The 16,494-nt window shown below is 40.8% G+C and overlaps 1 protein-coding gene across 1 annotated transcript in view; it reads right to left on the reverse strand.

Annotated features, from left to right (window-relative positions):
* Positions 1 to 1,119, reverse strand: part of pemt (phosphatidylethanolamine N-methyltransferase) — a 58,490-nt gene extending 57,371 nt beyond the window's left edge. Inside the window, exon 1 of the mRNA XM_035146523.2 lies at positions 857 to 1,119. Within this exon, the coding sequence (XP_035002414.1) occupies positions 857 to 958 (102 nt within the window). The 5' untranslated portion in view covers positions 959 to 1,119. The remainder of the gene's footprint in view (positions 1 to 856) is intronic.
* Between the last annotated feature and the right edge of the window lie 15,375 nt (positions 1,120 to 16,494).

Below are 16,494 nucleotides of genomic sequence, written 5' to 3' on the forward strand. Positions count from 1 at the left end.
ACATGGGTTTGCTTTAAGTTTCCTTTAAATAAATGAGTAAAACTCAAATACTTGCTATTCTTTGTCATATATGACAGTTAATTGATTACATTTGAATTCTAGACAATTGGTTGCACATCTGAATATGTCACATTGAGCTGTGTGAAAATATAACATCTCTCGCATGTTTTAAAGACATAAATGATTAACCAACAAATAGCTTTAGCCTTGTATATGCATTCAAAAGAATAAGTGCATAAATTAAATGGGTTTAAAAATGTGTAGTTCATTAGGCACATGTTTTATGTTGTTGTGTTGTCTGTTTAAAACATATCTCTGTGCAGGTTACATCAGAGGAGTCATTAGAAAATAAAGACAATATATTTAGTTGTATAAGAATAAGTTGTATGGTATAATTTTGGTATTCAAATAAAAAAATAAATATATATATATATATATATACAAAGTGTTGCTTTGTATCGTATCCTGGTATTTGCTTTGGATTATCAGAATTAGCTAATTGTGCTTTTATTTTAGAACATTTTATTCGATAATACATTGATCTTTTTCATTAAGACATTAAGAATGATTTAAATTAAAAAAAGTAACATCTGTACTGTACTTAAGTGAAGTTGCGTTGTATTGTATCCAAAAAAATATGATATATGTGTGTGCTTTGAATTAGCAGGATCAACAAATGGTGCTTTTATTGTGGAGAACATGGAGCCTCCACCGGCTGAGTTCCGGAAGAGGAGCTCGGTGGAGGTGGAGGAGGAGAGGAGCTGATCTCTTGGTCAGACCTGGACCTGCAGCCTCTGAGGACACTAACAGCCTCGTGTGGGACACTCTGCTGCCGGAGGGGCTCGGTGTTGTTTACCTTGGAGTAATCCACGTTGTCCAGTCCTCCGCAGCAGTCCAGCGGCGCAGGGCTACGGGCTCCGGCGGGTTCCTCCTTCTTCTGGCTCCGCAGGTCGCTCATCCACACCGACGGGACCACAGCGTCTATGTGTCTGCGGGGGAACGAGATTATTGCACAACAGCGAGGGCAAAGTTCTCCATTTCTAAAGTACACGTAGTGTCCGTGGAGAGACACACATGTCCACTGTAACCTCAACTCCGCTCAATGCATTCTGGGAAGTGTAGTTCACAGTTCACTCGCACTGGATCGAGCCCGTTTCCAGATATCTCATACTTCTTCTTATAATTCACTAATAACTTTAAAACTTTATTTTTTGGGGGGGGATCTTCATTTTCATACAACTTTGTTTTTCTTCCTGGTTTAGTTTTCTTCTCTGAAGTAAATTATCACTCACCCCCTGCAGTGAAACCTGCTGGCTGAAAACAGAACTGCATGACCCCTTCACACGAATGGCATTTGTACAATAAAATCTACACAGGTCAATATAATATAGACTATCATTAAACATGAAATCATTGCTTATTTATTGGTATGTATTATTGATGTGTGAAATGATTGGTATTTCTTGTATTTAAAAAAGATCTCACACTGTAATCATTAATAATCATTAAAGAAATAAAGAGAGAGAAAAATCTAACCTCTCCCTGTCCCAGGCTTTTCTACATCCAAGCTTGAAGTTTCTCTCCTTATCTTTTTTCCTTCCTTCCTCTGGCCTTCTTTCCTCTTCTCTTTTTTCTCCTTTCTGTCTCTTCTCTTCTCCCTCCTTTTTATATATTCTCTCACCCCAAATTGGCCTTCTTTTACTCAGCCTGTTTTTCTTCTTTTTCCTTCATTCTTTAACCACCTTCTGTTCCTCACTTCTTTTTCTACATCCTTCCTCCCCATCCCTCTTTTTCCTCCTTCCATTTTCATCTCCACAGTCCTCTCTGCTTCCTTCCTTCTTCTTTTTCTCTCCACCTCCTTGCATCTCTGTTCAGTTCCCCCCTTTTCCCTTCCCTCCTCCACTCTCTAATCTCCTTTTTGCTTCTCTTCCCTCGCTCTTCCTGTGTTGTTGTTTTTATTTCTCCTGCCTCATTTTGAATTCTACTGTATTTATTTTCACCTCTATCATTAATATTTTTTTGTTTTTCCTTTCTCCGTTCCACCTCTTACTGTCTCTCCTGTTTACCTCTTCATCTTAATAATTTCCTCTCACTCATACCCTATCATGTCCTCTTCCTCTAACCTCCTATATTATATTAAATTATGTATGTGTGTATATATATATATATATATAAAGAATTCTGTATTCTATATTGTATTTTAATTTCAGATCTTGTTTTTTCTCTTTTTCCTTCCTTCTTTTCCCTCTCCTCTCCTCCACCGCCCGCTGTTTGCTTAGAGTCGATCGGTTAAGTACAACACACCCCATGTGGAGGGAGAAATAGATGGGAGCGCTGAAAGCCTCACAGATCCCTGACCGAGCATACTGTCCGCTCATTAGCCCCCACGCTGTCAGAGCCGAGAACTTCATCATGTGAAATGAAAAACGAACATGACATCCAGCCAGCAGGAGAAGATTATGGCTGGAATTGGGACTCTCTCCTCTGTCTTCCCTCGCTTCTCACTGCTGCAGCTAAACACCTGTTATCCCAGCTGCAAGTACACATCCAGACAGAAAAAATATTGCAAACCCGACAAGTTGTTTTTGTTTTTTTAATTGAGACACAGCTATAGATGAAAGTATGAAAGGAGTCTAGAGGGCCTTAGACAACAACAGTTTGACAACAACACGTTGCTTTGTCTTTTTAAATAATTTTCTAAGGCCCTCTAGACTCCTTTAATACTGTCATCTATAGCTGTGTCTCAATTCAGAGGCTGCATTTGAAGACTGATTGCATCACAGAGGCTTAGCAGCTCAGGTTTGGTCTCCACCAACCCCCCAGGGGAAGATTGAATATATTTATTTTATCCTGCATGGATCTACTCTGTTGCCATATTATTCTGGTGCCACTAACATCATCTCCTCCCTATATCAGTGCCTCCCCGTTGTACAAAATATAACCTCTGTGTTACGGCAAAAGGTAGATGGCTTGGATGGAATTATGGGTCAGTCAGACTCTGCAAAGCAACGCCTGCAACAGAACTTTTATGTGGAGAGGTCGGCTCATCTTGAACTCCATCCTTCAAGATTCTTTACGCTTTATACGTGCTGGAGCCAGTTTCCCCTCCAACCCATCCTGCTTCCTCTGTTTCTACCAGCTTCTATACTTCTTCCAATGCCTGAGAGTAGTGAGTAGCCTAACCCTTAACCCTAACACCTATTTAGACAGGTGTATTGTCACACTTTTTACAAAACATGTTCAAAAGTCTTGATCGCCACCTAGTAACTGCTACAGTGTAGGTTTATAAATCCTGCCTCCTCCATGTTATTTGAAGGGACATGGACCAAACAAGTCAAAGTACAAGTCAAATACATTTTTTTCTCAGATATTTTCTCATTTTATGTAGTTCTTATCACATGAATGTTTGCTCAACTGCTAGTTTTTCTGGTATGTTTTAATTGATTATATAACTGGGTGAAAACATCATGATTGACAGCCGGTAGTGGCTCACGATTGGTCGAGCACAAGTATCGGCAGGGCCTTGCTACTGCGGCTCCATCCACCGATCACTACTGGACTCTGGGTCCAAATACGTCAGATGCCAGTATCCGAGATATTTTGGCTTCATTTCTGGAGCAAGTAGAGGCGCGTCGTCCCATCTTTTTGTACAGTCAGTGCTGTTCACAGGTTCTGTCCCCTGTTTTTTATACAGGTGAAGTCACTCCTGTATGTCTACATTTAATGATGCACAACACATTTGACAGGTGCTTGCATAAAGACACAGGCGCACATAATAGAAAGTCTCACAGGAGAGTAATTTATCTGCTCAGTCTGCTCCACACACAAACCTCCTCCACAGGTAATCATTCACACGGCTCAATGTGTTTGCTTTTCCGTGGATTCAACAGGAAGACCGTGTGTATTGTGTTTTCATTCACACACACACACACACACACACACACACACACACACACACACACACACACACACACACACACACACACAGAGACTATTATCAAACAACATAAATGAGCACACTTTTTCATAGACAAAACACGGATGAAAAAAGAAGAGGTAAATAAAAGACAGGACAGCAGAGGTAGACTGTATCCAATGAGAAATCTGTTTTGCACTCTTTTCTTTTCCATTAGATCGACATGTGATAATAGACTTTCATTGATTACACTCATGGGCTACTTTGGAAGTTTATCGTTGAAGCTGGATAGAAAGTGGCCAGCTGCTGTCAGAGGCTGTTACTGTGTTTAATCGATGGCTCCGCACTTCAGTGAGGAGTTTGCAAACAGTGGGTTCACTACGAGGGGGGGACGAATTCAGTCGTTTCTCCAGCAGGTTTATCATCAAACTGATTCGTCCTGGCAGCAGGAAGAGCAACACTCTGTTTCCATCCCAGACAGTGTAGTACCAGAGACTTTAACATAATACCTGAATGACCCATATGAGTGGGACGAGACTTGTTCATTGTCCTTTCACAATTAAGTGCAGATCGACAACATTGAAATGTACTTGAATGTCTGTGACACATTAAACAGAAACACCAATACAGCATTTTAAACAAGGGGTTCATGTTTTACAGTTATATATGCTATTTTACAAATAGCATTTGTGCACATTCTCCCATCAAGTTTGTTTTTTTATAGATTCCAACTTTTGCACAACAAGTAGTGTACTTAAATTCCAGAACCGGTTTTGTGCCTACGCAACTGTTGTAAATGAGGCCCCGGAGCTGCTGCTGCTCTGTTAACATTCTCTCCACCAGCAAGTATTCACTAATCCCAAGGCTTCCAGCACCAGCTATTTTTGATCCTCACTGTCGTACTATGTGGTTTGATTGAGCTTTTATCAAACCACATAGTACAGCAAATTATAAAACAATTCCTCCACCAAGGCTCCTCCTTGCTGCAAAAATTTGGCTTTTCTGACCTCAGTGCCCAACAAACATGTTGGTGAGAGGTAAACACAAATGTTCAGTGAACTTTGAGTGATTCTTCTCTAATATTTTCCATATTAAATTATTTTGTGGGTTCTAAACCGGACACAGTGAGCATAGCTGTGGTTTGTGACAAATGCAGAATGTGTGACCCAACTCTTTTTGTTCTGATTAGACCAGCAGGTCCTCAAGAGCGTAGTAAAACACAAATTACGTACATATTACGCATAAACACAGTCAGACAGCGCATGGTGCAGGTAAACACTGTCTATCAAAACAGCAGCTCGTCGACATCATTTCCTCCCGCTTCCTCTCTTGTTTGCCGTCAGACGCTATCAAAGAAGACGAGAGCAGGCAAGGGCACCAAAACAACAACCAGCGGAAGGCCCTACGTTTGCCTTCCCACGATCCCTCTGTCCCCGGTGAAAGCACTGAGTCATCGAAGACTAGTGATAAACATGCCTGATGTTATTCCTAAACAAACAGACTCTGTTCTCACAGAGACGGGTAGGTCAAACAAACGGTGAACACTTGACAGCCAATTACATCGTTTCTTATTTCAACAGAAAGCAGCCTAACTGGAACCCCATGTCAATGTTGTGTTTACAGCTTCTTCCACTGCCTCCGATCAAAGGTGTTGGGAGTAAGATGTCTCTGTTGCTGAATATGGTTTCTTGCCAGGAGCGGGCGGTGGTGACAAGAGACAATGGTACTTCTTCAGGGCAGACTGGACACTACACTGACTCAGTGTCTGAGAGTGAAGGGAACAGAGGTAAAACATGTTTTCCACCAGTGGAGACAGCTCTTGGTGAGTCAAAGAATAAGGTTTGATGCTGAATCTGCAACAATCCTGCCAAATTACGAACTAAAAAGCTATTAATGCTACTATTGGGCGTGCAGTAACAGCAAAAAGTTACAAATAGTCCCTTTTATAAATCAACTCACTGTGCTGAAGCTGACTTTGCTCAATGTACATAATATGTGGAGGAGAGACATAAACTCTTTTGGTCATAATATCATATTTTGAGTTCCTCTTCATTTTGGTTTTCATTCGATCAAATATACAAAATCAAAACTCTACCTCTTTGCTATGCCTGAAGTAACCATTATTACCCTGTGCGCCGGCAGACCTCCGACTGGCGATGACACTCGCACATGATACGCTCTCAAAAAACTATATATATCTATATATCTATATATAGATATATACACACGGGTATGATCATCCCTTCAATGCTTTTCATAAATTTCAAATTGGCTTGGAGACAAATGTCTTGCCTTCCATTCTTTTATTTTCGGTGCCATATTTAGCATCAGCCATCTTTTCCCCCGCAATCCACCCATTTACCCAGCTACTAACGATCCATCCACCTATCCATTCACCCTGCTCTGTGTTTATCCATCCATCCTTCCATCTGAAGCCTGTTATGAGCTGAGCACCATTATTTCCAGTTTCTATTGCTGAGGACATTATGAGCTTCATCCTGCCGAGCTGCTCCCGGCCAGCCAGTCCACTGCAGTGTCAGACCACCAGTGTAATTGATCTCTATAGTGATAATGCAGCACAGGAAGCTGATAAACACAGTAAATTTATCAAGGGAAACAATGGAGATGATCCTCATCACTGGTACTGCACGTCTCATCTACGCATCTGTTACAACCATGTGTAATCACTTTAATTGTTTCTTACACACAAGAGTTAATTTAAATCAATGGTTGGCAAAGAACACTTTGCTCCGTACTGACGCTTACAGTTACATCTGCCGACGTAATATTAGCCAGTAAGATGCGCTGATAAGTGTCCAGGGTTTCTTGTGATCCGGGAGGAAGGGCGTCATTGGGTTAAATATGTCAGGCTCATGATGTTTGTTGTTTTGGTACAGGAGGTAGTGGCACATGCCGCCCACTCTTCCTCTTTCCCATAAAGGCAAGCAAACTAAATATAGAAAGCTTTATTAGATTTAAGTTGTAACCTCCTGCTGCGGTGATGCAGTGGAGGCTGAATGTACTTCTTTATTATTCCAACAGCGTTTAATAAATCTTAAACACAAATCCTTTCTTTTACACGTGGGAGAAAATGGAAGCACTAAACACAGCAATAAAAACAACATGATTAATTTAATCGTCATATATTCAAACAGTGCAAACATTATTATCAGTAATGATGTTTTGGTTTGTCTAATAGCGAACTCAAGAAGAATGATTACTAAATTAAAGTCGGCAGTCATACATTACAGCAGCAATAATTTTAATATAGTAAAATAGTTATAGAACTTTAAACAGTAAACAGTTTCAAGAAATGCAGATAGTGATGAGTAATAAATGTGAACAGTTATTGTACATTTTTTAAATGGCCTTGTCTATATAATAATAATAATAATAATAAGCATACCAATAGCATAATGGAATATTAAAATTATGACTACATTAACACATTGATACAGTAAATATATCATGGTAGTCAAACATATTTTGCAGTGGCAATTATTATTTGTTTTTAAATATACATATCGGTATAGTTATATAACTATAGAAATTGTTATAAATGTAATAAAAATATGAGCAGTGATAAGAGAAAGTAAAAAGCAATGAGTAATAAAAAGTATGAGCAGCAGATACTTTACATTCTTTGCATACAAATACCATAATGGAAAGTTTGCGCAATAATACAGCAACAGTAAAATACAGCATATGAGACATTTAAAGACTGTAATTAAAAGGACAGAACCCAATGGTCCAGCTCCCCACATGCGTACAGCAGCCTACGCAGCCACTGTTCATTTATAAGCAGCAGGTAAATAAAGGTCAAACAGATTAATGAATGATTTTGATTGATCTTTCTGTTTTTTATCCAATTTCGTCATATAACCCCCTAATGTCTCTGCCCTTTTGTGCTTACATAAATCCTCATGACATGCATATTCTTCATAGTTACAGTGGCAAAAGAATGTACATCAAAGATTTGAAGGAAAGGTAATTTTAGTTATTTGTCTTTGTCACAGAGAAAATTGTAAATGCTACAGCGTATTTATCTTCCTTTAAAAATGTATGTATTTACTGCTAACAATGAATCTGATCATTCCCATTTCCTGCAGCTGTATCAGAAAGCTCTGAAACTAACTTGTGGAACAAGGGAAGTTAGCAGTTAAAGAGAAAGATGTCTCCCGCAGGATGCAAACCTTATCAGAACGGAGAGGAAGGTTAATATTGGACCAGGTGGCCAGAGAAACAACTCCAAATTAATGATCATATTCAGCATATCAACGTGTGATAATTTGATAATATGTTTGCTGCTTTTTCTCCCACCGCCCTCAACCTGGATTTGTACTTTAGCATTGAGGGGGTTAAATTGGCAGTTACATGCAAAGGCTTCAAGGTTGTGTCATAAGCGTAGCAGCCTGGCTGACGTGTGTCTCCTAAAAAGCAGAAAAAAAGAAATTGAAAGGCTTTATTAGTCTTGTCCTTTACAACAATGAGACATCAAACAAACCCATTACACTACAAACCTTCTGCTCCAGTGTGCTGCTGCTCTTATGAATGAATGACTCACAGTGATTGGACAACAGTGGACTCTTATTCAGTTGCAAGACAGTCAAACTGAACTTCATTCATGTCAAAGCAACACAATGTAGTTTTTTTTAAATAACTGCTGTACAATATTGATGCTGCATAAACCTATAACAGGGAGAATGGCATCACGGTCATTGCCGCAGCCCTCTGTGAACGCTCGGTATTGCGCTGTGTTACTCTGGGGTGCTGGAAGTGTGGATATTGGAAAGGATTTCACTAAATTGCGAGAGCTAGAAAAGAGAAAAGGATGCGGGATAGATCCTGATCTGGTTAATCAACTGGAGGGTATTTTTCAAATTAATGATGTTTCAAGCTGATCGGGCGGTGGGGACGACATGCGTAGCCTGAATCCTGCCTGCAGAGGTTGGTAAAATATTTATTTATTTTACAGGCCGGTGGCATTTGTCACAATGCTGCTGTTGGTCAGTGTGTTTGTGCAAGCGCGTTTTTAACAGCAGATGGGAATTTGTTATTCGGATTAGGCAAAAACTACTGAATGGTTTACCATGAAACTTAATGGAAGGATGTGGTGTGGATTTTTCCATTAACCTTTCAGGGAATAATTCATTTTGGGGAGTGGTACTTAGAAGTGAGTGAAATTTGGTGTGGGTCTGAATAAACTCAGTGAATTTGAATGTGGTGCTCCTGAGGTTGCTGGTACCACTGTGCAGGGGAAGGCTTAAATCATAACTTGGTTTTACAATGTGAGCAGAGAATTCATTGTGTCAATGAATTTTTCCCTGAAAAATCCGCGAAAATGTCATATTGGCTTTTTAAATCAACCCAAGAGATTAAAATAGGCCTGGATCCAGCCCCTGATTCAGATCGAATCCTAAATTTTGTGTAATCAGTTCAGATGTTTTTGTGTAATCTAGCTCACAATCGGTACTGATAAAATACCAGTTAATGCAGGTTTTAAAAGACGCCTCAACCTGTGGTTCCACAAGTATAGTGTGAGTTAAACACAAATTAAGTTGTACATATAGTTGTATTCCTTCATATACATAATTATAAGCTATGGCTACTTTTACTTTCCTTCCCCCCTAACTCCATCCCTCCTCGCACTCCTGTCACTACAGTGCAAATGAGGCGATCTGAAATGTGACTTTCAGAGTCGTCTGTGAGCGTGAGGCGATGCAGCTGTTGGCTGACGTCGGAATGGGCCGTATCCATCAAATGTGTACAGAAAATCAAAGTAGAAGTCTGCTGCATATTAAAAACTCTATTTATAGTTCATTCATGACTGAATTGTGAGTTATTATAGTGCAGTTATTATTGATGCAGTGCTGGTTGAATAGCACAGGAGTACGTGGTATACCCGGCCCACGAAGACTGAACAGAAATGAGACTGTCCGTGATCGGCATCACCAGCTCGTCCAACTCTCTTTGCTTTTGCCGAGCATCAGAGCTGAAGTTGGACACGGCCTTTAATGCCCCTTTTTTTTGTACAGTGTGTACTGTAATGGAAATTTTGCATTTTGTATGTGACGATTGCAGGAACAGACTTGTGTATCTAAAAGGGCAACTGTGGGTTAACTTAGGGTTTACCATTATTGCTCAGGGACTTCATGGTGTCGCTGAGCATATGGTTTTGGGATTTCACTCAAGGGGTCACTCCAGGGGTTTTGTTTGTAAAATAACCCAGGAAGTCCCCCACCCTAATAAGACATCAAAGAAGGTAATGGATACCTTATTTTCCCTTGTGGGAGGGGCCTATGCGTTATAAGAACACAACTCTCATGTCTGTTCTTCACTCATTGTACACGTCACACCAGGTGATGGGTATTTTGAGTCCATCTGCAGATGTAGAATTAAACTTACCGAAAGACAACTGTTTGACTTTGTGCTTGATTCACAGAAAATTGCCACTACAGTACCCTTTGGTTGAGTTTAAGCCTCAAACTCAAACATTGGACATCTGAATGCTTGCCTGCGCCATTACCTTTTAAAAACAGTTTTGTCACTGAAGTGCAATGAATCCGGGGATAGGGCCACGAAGGATCCACCCGTCGGAGCCTTTGCATCTCGGTTATGAAAGGAGGCATAGTGTCAGTGGATCATGACGATGGATTGTGGAAGACTGCTTGATATGCAAGCCTCCTCATATAATCTACCATTACTGACAACTCCTCAATTCATTTACTTTCCATTATGTTACAAATGTTTGTTACGGAAATACTCTTATTTTGCGGATGTTCTCAGTTACACGTGGCATCTTTTGCACTTTTGTCCGTCCTGGGAGAGGGATCCCTCACATGTGGCTCTCTCCGAGGTTTCAATGTTCTTTTTCGCCTGTTAAAAGTTTTTTTGGGTAGTTTTTCTCCTAGTTTTTGTTGAGGACAGACGACATCGCACCTTGTTAAGCCCTATGAGACAAACTGTGAATATGGGCTGTACAAATAAAATGTTATTGATTGATTTTGATACATTTCATTCTCCCATTAAGAAAATGTGAGAGGAGAAGAGTTTTCTTCTTCATAATCTTTTCCTACGCTGTCACCAAGACACGTGCGTCACCTCCCCGTGGGAGACTCGCTTGAGCCGACCCAGGATAGCAGATTAACACGGTTTTCTAATTCGAGCATAGTAATTTTATGAGTCTTTCAAGCATAGGCCTCTGTCGCAGTGACGGAGGCTGCTCGCAAAGTGCCTTTTAATTTTGGCTGCCAGTCTAAGAGAGAATGAGTCACATCGAGCACAGAGCAGCAGCAAACATGTTTTTACTTGAATTCCTCTCCCTTTCTCTCTCTCCCTCTGTAGGTGACACACAACAATACACACAAAGTACTGTATGTATTTCACTTCTGTAAAGTTTTAATTGTTTATTTAGTTTGTATTTCACTCACTCCTTTAGTCTCTCTGGCTTTACTTGCCGTTTCCTCTCTGACTTTTTCACTAACTCCCTCCGACTTTTACATTTACTCGCTCACTCATTCATTCACTTACTCTTATTTTTCACATTCTCTCTTATGAACTCACTCACTCGCCCACTCTTTGACTTTCTCAAACACACACAGAGACACACACTAGTATTCCATGTACTTGAGTGTACTTCAGTTTTCCCATATCCCATAGGTTCAGTCGGTGGAGACTGATGTGTCTACTCGAGACACAAAACCCTCATACAGACACTTTATTCACTTTGCCGCGATTATGCACACATTTTTTGGTACTTATCTATGTCAGCTGTGGTTTTGTGAGGATGTGTGTGTGTGTGTGTGTGTTTGGCAGAAGAATGGCCGACAGCCCTGTAATCACAGACCACATTTCTACAGGACAAAGGAGCCTTAAGGAGCTGCCACTCTGCTTTTACAAAGTAATCAGGAGCCACATATGAAGCTTAGCCACTGTGTGATCTACCAAATACAGTACATAATGTTTGCCATTGTATAACACCCAACACAGCTGTATTCCATCTCATTAAATCATGAAATGTGTTTGTATATTTGGCATAAATTGTATATAATAAGCCAGTGCATGAATTATGGTTATGTGGACACTATGCACCAAGCATATGTGTATTCCTGGGCTAACATAATAGGAACTGCTCATGGGCATCCCATCGACAAATGTTCTAACGGGTTAAATGACAGTCACACACTGATGTTCTATTCTCGGTTCGACATGTTACTGGTATTTAGCACAAGGACGAGTTGGGTAAGGTGTGAATCCTGTGTTAAATGGTGTGAATCCACAAAGCAGTTGTTGGCGCGTGTCTCCAACAACGTGGGAGCATGTAAATGACTATTTTCTACGTATCCACCTATTTAGTTTTGAGTGCTTAGAAGATAACAATTTAGTCCCATTTTATATATATATAAATCTCAGAAATAGGAAGTAGATTCAAAGTGGATTCCTGGGAATCCCACTTCCCAGGATTAAACTATAGTCTGCAACAGTCGCCTCATCTCACTTCTCAGTGTCTTCTATTGTTCCAGATTGACCAATAAGTATGTTAAGTGACGCTCCTGCAAAGCACCCACAAGCTCATCGAGTCTGACTGGAAGAACGAAACAGCAATTTGTCTAGAGAAAAATACAGAAGGAGACGAAATTCGAAGGCAAGAGGAGAGAAATGCCTTCACGTTACCCGACATGAAAGGTCATCCATCATGATTTCATTACAATGTCTGAAGCACAAAGTGTCACACTAAGGTGTAGAGGTGCACCCAAATACAGGAGACTCGTTCAGGTAACAAAACAAAAAGGTATTTTTAATTAAAACAAAGGCTCTTACAGAAAAGCAGGGTCAGAAAAAGAAGTCAAAAACAGAAATAACCTAAAACAAAACACTAGAGAATCAAAAGAGTAGAAACACAGAGCTGGTGTGACACAAGGTGAACAAGAAGAAGCTAAAAAACAGGATGTACCAGGAAAAGACGATGAACTGACCAAGACAAAGGGAGGCACAGAGACTTATATACACAAGGGAGGCAGGGTTGATTTAACACAGGTGATTTAGGAACAGGTGCAGACGGTCACAAGAGGGGGAAACAGGACAAAGACAGGAAATAAAGCTGGAGACACAAGGAGCATCATTTCAAAATTTAGCTCTGAGTCAAGCAAAACATTTGCGATAACCAAACCCTGTGAACTCATACCTCCTTTCCTTTGCGGCTGTGATCTCATTTTCACATATGCAACCACGGAGCTTGGACATTATCTTGCAGCTCAAAGACAACAGGGGAACAGTTAGCAGTTTCTACAAACTAGAAACCAGGCCAGTCGTGTGTGTGGTGTTTATCGTCCATGAAGACGGTGGTTTAGGATTTATGCTTGTGTCTCTTATCTTGAAGCCATGCTTTGGATCCGAGCCATCAATTACTGTCTCTTACCATCATCTACTGTTGCGTCAGCTCAGCATCTTTCCTGCTGTGAAGTCTGAGGACAGAGAGAAACAACAAGTGAATCAAACTGCTTTTCGTCCACAGAGGAAAAAAACAAAGCTCCAAATATAATTAAAACGTAACTACTACAACAACAGGGTCTTTTCACTGTGAATGTGACTGGAAACTCAAAGAAATCAACAAAAACACCTTTTATATTTTCTGACAAGAGTGACACTCCGTCCATCTTTCATTTTATTGGAAAACATTTTTTTGCGGTGAAATGATTTCGCAAATTATATTCACTGAAAGTGGGTTTCCCGCCAGGAACCTAAAATGTTCTATTCAATTCATGGTTTTCAAGAAACCTGTTATTTGAAAGTATCTTGAAGAATTGCCACGGCGATATTTCATTCATAGTATAACATAACATTATTCTTAGTGCCACAAAGTGTAAATGTTGGCATGGAGGTGGCTGGGAGTGCACCTCCACCTGTACCAGCGGATCAGTCAGCGCAGGTGAGAGCTGTTAGCTGAAGGTTTAAAAGGCTGCAGCAGAGAAGGAACAGAGACAGACACGAGACACACAGGAGACACATGGGAGGAACACGAGCAGAGACTCAAGAGAAGACCTGGCTGAGCTGAAAAGGAAGCAACCTGAAAGGGGTTATGCATTGGACACTTTAAGTTTGAGGTCTGAATTTATGTTTGCTCACGTGTGTGGTGTTAATAAAATGCTGAAAAGCAACAGTTCTGACTCTGAGCTCTGAGCTCCATTTAACTGAAGAGCTTCTGGATTTTTGACACTTTGATTATGGACATTTTTCTTGTGTTTGGGTTTGGTTTGTGTTCCGTTGTTTCTTTCAGAGCTCTGTTTCCCTGCATGATGAGTTTTGAACTTCGTTTTTTAGACATTTTTTTAAAGGACATTTTTTTTATTTTCACCTGAACCTGGCTCCTGCATTTGGGTCCCCTACCTCCATATTGTGACGACAAAATCCAATGTGCCTTTTGATTTATTAAATTTAGTTTTATTGTTACAGTTATACAAAATCTTTGTTCATAGTTATTACTTAGCATGTATAGGCCTGCAGTGTCAATGTGGGGCGTTTGGTGTCCTGTCCTGTCCCCCTACAACCACTTTTGAGGAGTCCCGTCGTTGCAAAGGTGTGTCTCCCACTCAGTTATGTACGATTATCATATTTGCATCATGTTGTGATGATTATGGACCCCTATGTCTGTTTGTACGCATCCCCTCTCCTGTGACGTCTTTTCAGTGATGATGAATGTGACCGTCGAGCTCAACAAAAGTCCTTCCTGTCTCATGTTTCCAAATTAGAGCCTTGAGCCTGGAAAAGGATCGTTTCTGTACTCTTGGAATCTTGACACAGCTTCGAAACGTTGGTATTGAGCATCCCACCCCTAATAATTTCCCTTTAAAATACGATAATTTCAGCGCTTTGCAGAACCACGAGACTTTCAATTTGGATAAAACAGCAAATTAAATCTATCCAAAGTATTATTAGGCAAGTAGATAAAACAGTTCCAAAGACATAAAAGCTAATATAAGAAATAACTAAATTCACAGCTAAAAAGCTTGTGATTAAATGATTGACCTATTAATCTGCATCATATAACCAGAAGTTCAGGTAATAGTCTCAAGTAAAGTCTTTTCCAAATAATTATAAGCACCTTTTCATTTTCCATATCACATCACTGCAGGAGTTTAATTACAGCTCCCATGCAGTGGTCTCCACTTTGATGTTTGCCTTCATTAACTGTATTAATCAGGGCAGAAGAATTAGCTTGTTAACTGTGTGGGTGTTTTTTTCCTGCACGTGAAATCACTTTTCATCAGTGAGACTGTGGGCGCTTGGTTTTCAGCACGTGCTCTCTCGGTTTGACGTCTTCATTCTGACATTTAATGTTGATGGAGACTTTATCGCCACCTACTCGTTTTTTTGAGTACACACAGCCAGAGACAAAGGTGTTGCTTTTCAGCATACTTTTTAATCGTCACCACACATGTAAACAAACATCAAACAAACATAAATTGTCCCAAGCAACCTTTTCAGGTTCCTCGGCTCAGCTTCCGCCTGCTTCAGCGCTGTGTGGCCGGCAGGATAAGGAGCGGGCCCCGACCCCGCCAGCAAACGCTTCTCCAGCGTTGTCCTCCTCTCTGCCTGCACCTGGAGAGCCTCCAGCTGTCATCTGTTCTCCACTGCCTGTTCCAGGTACATGGCCATGTACTCCTCCGCCACTCGTATCAGTGCCATCTCCTTCTGCAGGTCCACACTCTGGCTGCGTCGGGCCCCACGTTGGGTGCCACTCTGGCAATTGACGATGCCAACGGGGTCTCCCACACACAGCCAGAGACAAAGGAAATGTCTCTGAGCCACCTCCATGTCCACCGAGTGTTTTTTAAGTTTTTTGACATTTTTGTGTTCACATCTAGATGGAGATCTTTTGTTCAAAGAAGGTCGTGCGGATTGGTGATTTCTTATTTTTTTAAATATCTGTTCAACCAAGGAACAACACGTTTGTTCGGACATGGAAATATCTCACCAGCAGAGACAAAGTGAACTGCACGCGCACACACACACACACAGGCTAACACACGCGGGTGTAAGGCTGCGGCTCATAAGTGGTACCTGCTTGTGTTTCCATTAACACATGTTCATGCTCGGAGACGGAGCGTCGATCTGGATTGACTGAGCCGTGATATCGGAAACTATAGTGCGCAGAATGGAAAAGAGAAGCACAGGGTTCAAGTACCTGCGTGTGTGTGTGTGTGTGTGCGCGCACTCCCATCATTTCTCACCAGGCTTCCTCAAGCTACGATCGAGCAATGGAAAGAGTGAGGTGACCTGAGAAAGAGGTCAGTACAGATGCACACATTCAGTCAAAGCATGAATTGTGAAGTAGCTCGTGTTAAGTAGCTCATGTTAAGTAGCTCATGTTAAGTCTTCATCTTTAATGAGGTTGTAATAAAAGTGATATATACAGTATACACCATACACCTGTTGCCGTAGAAACAGTGGCCATAGCAATGGCTCTACTGGGGGACATGTGATGCCTGGTTTTAGGTAATAAGTCATGTTTGGTCAGAGACTGCTTCAGGCAGGTCGAGCTAATACAGACAGAATTCAGTGCTACAATCCAGTGATAG

This window comes from Hippoglossus stenolepis, chromosome 21 (genome assembly GCF_022539355.2).
Source record: "Hippoglossus stenolepis isolate QCI-W04-F060 chromosome 21, HSTE1.2, whole genome shotgun sequence".
Taxonomy (NCBI): domain Eukaryota; kingdom Metazoa; phylum Chordata; class Actinopteri; order Pleuronectiformes; family Pleuronectidae; genus Hippoglossus; species Hippoglossus stenolepis.